A 6,553-nucleotide genomic window follows, 5' to 3' on the forward strand; every position below is an offset into this window, starting at 1 on the left:
GGTCAAAAAAAAGACTACAACTCCCGAGATCCTCTGGTTTCCGTTTTGTAAACACCGTGCACGCTTGATGATATAACCAAGCTGATATAACCTTACCTTTTACAACCAACCTAATCTTACTCGCACAGATCAACACAGGTAAGCAAGCAAACGAGGTAATGTCGTAACTGCATAACAACTGCATGCGCATTCGTTTAAGACACATGCGGTACAGACAGCAGTTAATACAAAAATGCATGCAGTAACAGTTAGCCTAAAACGGACTTTTGATGTTATGCGATTTTGTAACTGAAGCTCTCGTAATGAGCTGCATGCTACTACTAACGCTAGCACAACTGCACTGTCGACAAAGTTACGGTAAACTGTGTTGCCTACCAAATAGATTGCCAAATGAAAATACTTCCCCCGCATTGCATTTTAGGAAATCAGTTCACGTTATCCATGGTAATCTTGAGATCGAATCCATGCCAGTTGCCAGTTTTTAGAGTATACATGTCGTAGCAGTTCGCCACCTATTCCTCTGTTATGATGTCCCTAGGCCTTATGCAAGTATTTTGTTAACAAGCGTGCTGTGCATCCTTCCAAAGGGTAAGAGCAAGGGTCTTGAGCTAATTGTCACCACAGTCGGACTAAGAAAGCAACATTTATGAAATTAAAGATAAAATCCAGCAAAGTTTTCACAGATCACCAGTTGAAAATCCCTAGAGCATCAGACAATTCTTTCACACAAACTCGCGTCACTACGTACGTCACCGCCCATTTGGAGGTGCAAACAATCGGATTTTTGGTCCTTACTATGATATCTCAGTGGAAATGCAGCGTTTGTTTGCACCTCCAAAAGCATGGCGTACCTTGTTACCTCCCAACATGTCCACAAATACCTGTATGTTTGTGTGAAAGAATGCATTGTTCAATTCAGATGGACACTCCCTTATTCCCCACACAATGCACATATGTGGTTAACTTAATTTAAACCCTAACTGTGTCTGTAGCTCAGGGTGCACCATGCCAGAGGGTCCGGAGCTGCACCTGGCCAGCCTGTTTGTGAACAGGGTGTGTAATGGCGTTGTGTTCACTGGCGCCGTGGAGAAATCCGAGGTCAGCAAAAGCCCTGACGTGCCCTTCACCTGCGATGCGTACCGAGTAAGCGCCACCTCTAGGGGCAAGGAGGTGCGCCTTACCCTCATGCCCATCAAGACCAACAGCGACGACAAGCCGCCCAAAAGGGCTGGGGCCAAGGCAGAGCAAAACCAGGAGCCCATGGACGTCGTGATCCGCTTCGGGATGTCTGGATTCTTCCGTTTCACTCCTGAGAACGAGCTCCCAAAGCATGCCCATCTCCGGTTCTACACGTGCGAGGAACCTCGCCGGGTGCTGAGCTTTGTGGATACACGCAGATTTGGAAGCTGGCAACCGAACGGCACCTGGCAACCCGACCGGGGTCCATGTATTATGTTTGAGTATGAGAGCTTCAGGTGAGCCCTAGAATGCACAACCAGCACATGACTCACACCCTCATTCAGAGTGGCTTGCCATACTAGTAGTATTATTAAGTTGTCCAGCATCATGATTACTAGTGTTACAGTAAACCTCATAAGCAGACCTGTGTACATCATGAGTTAGACTAGGGCCTATTACGATACAATGTCATCATGCAGGGAAAACGTTTTATCCAACCTTGCGGACAAGGCCTTCGACAGACCCATTTGTGAAGTGATGCTGAACCAGAAGTACTTCAGTGGAATCGGCAACTATCTCCGAGCAGAGATACTGTACAGGTGACGTGCAATCAAAGATGTTTCCCCTCCCTTACTGGGAGACATTACTCAGACAGTTCATCCCCCTTAACCTGATACTACCTACAAAGTTGTGTGTAAAGTTTCGGAACTATTATGTTAATTACGGTTGCCTAAGTTAAATTCTGTAGTATCATACTTGTCTCTGTCACTTAACTACCGCCTTGTTTTACCATTATAGTCTTTATGTCATATCGTGCAATCTTAATAGTCATTGTGCATGGTGGTCCATGGGGCTCTCTTTGAAGTGATGTTCAATAAAAGTCTTTGTTCTTGCTGAACCGAAACAAAGCCTTATTGTTTGCTTTTCCTCCACCCGTCTGGCATTAGACTGAACATCCCACCATTCACAAAGGCAAGGACTGTTCTGGAAGCTCTCAAGTCACAGAGAGAGGAAGATGAAAAGACGGCGGTCAAGGGGGAGGTAGAGAGAGAGGATATTAATGTCATACATTACTCACTAAGCTCCGTCTCCCAGGCATCCTCCTTGACCGCTCTGTTTCCTTTCCTATACAGTTGGAAGCCAGGTCAGGGAAGAAGGGAGTGACCGATAGTGCTCCTGACCTTCAGACAGACGGCGCTCCTGACCTTCTCAGTCTGTGTCACACCGTTCCCCTGGAAGTTGTGAAAATGGGTAAAGTGTTGCTATCCTCATTACATCATTACATTCAAAGTGACGCACACGTGACGTCAGTGGTGGACGAAGTACACAAATCCTGTACTTGAGTGAAAGTAGAGATACATATGGTCAAATGTTACTCCAGTAAAAGTAAAAGTCCTCCTTTTACATTTCCACTTAAGTGGAAGTATAAAAGTACTTGCCTTCAAATGTAAAAGTCCTGAAATGTATTATGCCTAATACAGTTCCATTGTTGAAATGATTCGGCACAGACATAGGCCTTCATTGAGCCTTTCTCCTCCATTCAAGGACAAAATCAGCTAATACTTGTTGTATGTAGAAATAACTAAAAACAAACTAATGTGATATCTTATCTTAGATACTTCAAAGTAACCACATTTTTCTTTGTTGAATGCTTTACACTTTCGGACCAAATCAAGATGTTCCCTTTTGTGTTTGATAGTGTCAGATTGTCTATCATTGTCTATCATTTGCTTGATCAAGAGGCTAGTTATGGTAACATCAATATTGTGAAAAGGGGTCAACAAGTACAGTAAATAGTGCATATGACAATAGGGCTGGGCGATATATCGGTATTACGACTACGACCGATATATTTTTGAAAACGATATGTAGTTGAGACAATATCGTAATACCGGTATTATGTCAAATAATGGGCCATTTTATCAAAGCCACTTGCTCTTCTGTGTTCAGACCATTCAGATAGCCGCAGCTCTGCTCAACTGCGCCCCTTGCGTGTGCACGTTCTCCCTCGCAGCACTACAAGCGGTTTTGTACACGCAGATTTAAGTTACAACACTGTTTAGCTGCTACAGCTCTTCGACTCACGGTAAAATGTCATTTTTGGTACATAGCCTAGCTAATTTAAATACACTGATGAATGCTTGCGTTTAGCGACAGTAGCAGATCTAAAGTCCTCAGGGAGACAACCTAAACGCTGATTTTATTAAGAGGATATGCACGCGACTCGCGAGCAGTTAGGGCATCATTTTTTATGATTCCTGAAACCCCATTCAATCGTGCATAGGGATTTTTCTTACGAACCGGAACATGCAAAAATGAACGCATACAAAACGACGGTAGCGTCTATCACACTCTTGATGAGTGACTCAGTTACGTTGTTTAAGTAGCCTAATTTTTTAAAACTTTTTTTGTTGTTGATAGCAACATGTCTAGGCCATCATAGTCTACATTTGCTTGTCATCTAGGCCCTATCAAACCCTTGCAGGTAAAAAAACTGCATTGTGTGACAAAACTGCAGGTTTTTTCAATATTGTTGTGCCCAAAATAGCCTATTGCATTGTGCAGTACAATGTAGGCCTGCGTTGTCAGTCAGGGTCAACTTTTGGTCTTTTGTTATTTGCGCAGCTTTATCAGAGCAACTGTAGCCTATGCCTATTGTAGGCCTATGTTATTGTTTACACTTTTTTGCACAGCTCTGTTAGAGCAGTCTGAAATTAATATAATTAAAACTGGCTGTGTTGTCATAATTGTTGTGTTGAGTGAATATATGAAGCACTTCGCTCTTTCTGTTTGAAATATCAATATCGTATCGATATCGTATATCGCCAATCAGCCCCAAAATATCGGGATATCAGTTTTGGTCCATATCGCCCAGCCCTATATGACAATAACATAGCCATACATATCTAGCTCGCTTAATAGAAAATATACATGTACACATGTATTTGTACAGTCTTTTTTCCAAAAGGAACTTCAGCTGTCATAAAATGTAGTGGAGTAAAAAGTAAGATATTTGGCCTCGAAATGTACTGGAGTAAAAGTAAAAAGTTTAACAAAATTGAAATACTCAAGTAAAGTACAGATACATGAAAAAGCGACTTAAGTACAGTAATTGAGTAAATGTACTCAAGTAATGTCCACCACTGCGTGACGTACAGTGCAGACAACGTGACTGAGCCCCCTTGTTAGTTTGCCCCTCTGTTCTCACTCACAGAGGAGTTGATGTTCCCTACTTGTGTAGTCATGTTCATCACACATGCATAGAGTATTTCACTGTTTTTTAACAGTTGTCTTGCTCTGTGTTTTGCAGGAGGTAAAGGCTATGATCCGGAGAAGGCCGATTATTCGGCCTTTAAAGCCTGGCTGCAGTGTTACTATGTAGACGGCATGCAGTCCATAAGAGACCATAATGGCAGAACCATGTGGTTCACGGTAGGTTCTGAGACAACCAAATTGCTCAGGGTCTTTGGAAAGTTTTGGACACCCATTTACAAACAAAAACATGATACACATAGCGAAAGCAGTTTGTCTTTCTCTCTCAATATGAGACTAAGACAAGATGACCATTAACATACTGTTGTTCTTTTCAGGGAGATCCTGGCCCCTTGGCTCCAAAAGGTAAACACCTCTATTCAGGCCATGACCAGCAGGAAATTGGTTCATGTACCGGTAATTATATTCACAGGCAGTAAAATGTATTGGTTTTCTGCCCAAAAATAACAGTTACAAAATCCCCTAAAGCCAAGAAGCGGTTGAAGAAAGAGGACCACGACTACACAGACACAAAAAAGGTAAAAGGGGGACTTTGAGTTCTAAACAAAAGTCCTGTGTGTGTGTACACATTTTACCTTCACTTCCTCTGTTCTTATACAGGGAGACAAAAAGAAACGCACTGAGACCAGCACAAAAGAGAGCAAAGTGTCAAAGGCAGCGAACGGCACAAAGACACCCACGGTGCAGAAAAGGGTTTCTCGGAGACGGAGCATTACGAAGGCGCCCAAAAGTACGCAGGAGGAGCAAGTCAATCACTCCAAAGAAAATGCCAAACCGAAAGGGCGCAGAAAGAGCAGCACAAGCGGTAACAGCCAAAACTAAATCAATGTGTACACCACCACCGCCCAAAAGAAAGGGCTTAGTTAGATCAAATAATGCACATTTTAAATTAATTAATTATTTTCAGTGCAGTTTGGTTCAATTGAATGTCTGAATTCAAATGCCTGAATTAAAAAATGTGTGCTATTGACAATGAACACCCAAGGAACTGTACAGAACCATCGGTCTGAACCAACAAAGGTGATAATGATATTTTATGCATGTTATAATTCCGAATAATTTAGTTGATTACTAATATGAGGTGGGACCCTCTTTCAGTGGCTCAGAGCCAGGCTAGCAGAGCCAAGAGGACCAGGGGCTCCAAGAGCACCCCAGAGGAGCCAAGCACTCCCCAGATCAATAACACAGGAATGAGGAGGAGGAAGAGCAGCTCAGCTACTGGTAAGCAACGCACACACACACACACTGACCCGACCACTTACTGGTATTTGTACACAACTCCCCTCAGCAGTGCACGTCATTTCTCATATACACACACACACACACACACACACTCAGGAGTGCACTTTCCTACAGGCGGATTCACACACTGTAATTTAAGCACAAGTACACACACACACACACACACTGTTATTTTATAAGTGCTCAGACATGCACGGTACTTATGTCTCCCACTCATACACACAGATCCACTCATTCTCTCTCCCAGTCACACGCACACACATATTTACACTTACACTAAACAATCTCCCTACAATATACATACACTGACACATGCGCGCGCACACACACACACACACACACACACACACACACACACACACAGGCCTTTCAGATGAAATCTGAGCCATTAGACTCTGGTCAGTTTATGTGCAGTCAGATAGAGATTGTTTATTATAATGTGATCATGTCTGAAGTCCTATCCTGTGTGTGTGTGTGTGTGTGTGTGTGTGTGTTTCAGAACCACAGAGGAGAGGCTGTAGAGCAACCAGGGGGAGTGTGAAACAGAGCACCTGATGACACAAGAGTAAGAGAGACGAGGGGACCAGATCAACTCCACACACACACACACATTCCCCACACCTCTGTCTTTTTACTTGATTTTTAAACTGGGAAACGGGTTTTGCTACTGGAAAAGGAAAAATGAATGTCACTTCTGTTTTTTTTTACGGTATTTGTTTTGCTACTGTAAAAGAAAAATAAATATGTAACACTGAATATCTGAAACGGAGTCTCAAGGTTTGATTTAAGCTGTGAAAATAAGTGCACTCCAAGTTAAATAACAATATTCTAATTTATTTCACAGTTGCATCCAAAGAAG

General features: G+C 42.7%; 1 protein-coding gene across 1 annotated transcript; it reads left to right on the forward strand.

Annotated features, from left to right (window-relative positions):
- The first annotated feature begins 47 nt into the window (after window positions 1-47).
- On the forward strand, window positions 48-6,462 carry neil1 (nei-like DNA glycosylase 1). Its single transcript, XM_076266767.1, has 11 exons — window positions 48-138; window positions 993-1,475; window positions 1,659-1,778; window positions 2,127-2,220; window positions 2,313-2,430; window positions 4,490-4,611; window positions 4,770-4,797; window positions 4,903-4,970; window positions 5,053-5,257; window positions 5,551-5,673; window positions 6,194-6,462. The coding sequence occupies exons 2-11, from the start codon at window positions 1,006-1,008 to the stop codon at window positions 6,247-6,249; spliced, it is 1,404 nt and encodes a 467-aa protein (XP_076122882.1). The 5' UTR covers window positions 48-138; window positions 993-1,005; the 3' UTR covers window positions 6,250-6,462.
- The last annotated feature ends 91 nt before the right edge of the window (window positions 6,463-6,553 follow it).

The sequence above is a fragment of the Alosa pseudoharengus genome, unplaced genomic scaffold (assembly GCF_046254945.1).
Source record: "Alosa pseudoharengus isolate Yale_2024_CS ecotype anadromous, Long Island Sound unplaced genomic scaffold, YU_APseudo_1.1 YU_APseudo_1.1_scf_10, whole genome shotgun sequence".
Taxonomy (NCBI): domain Eukaryota; kingdom Metazoa; phylum Chordata; class Actinopteri; order Clupeiformes; family Clupeidae; genus Alosa; species Alosa pseudoharengus.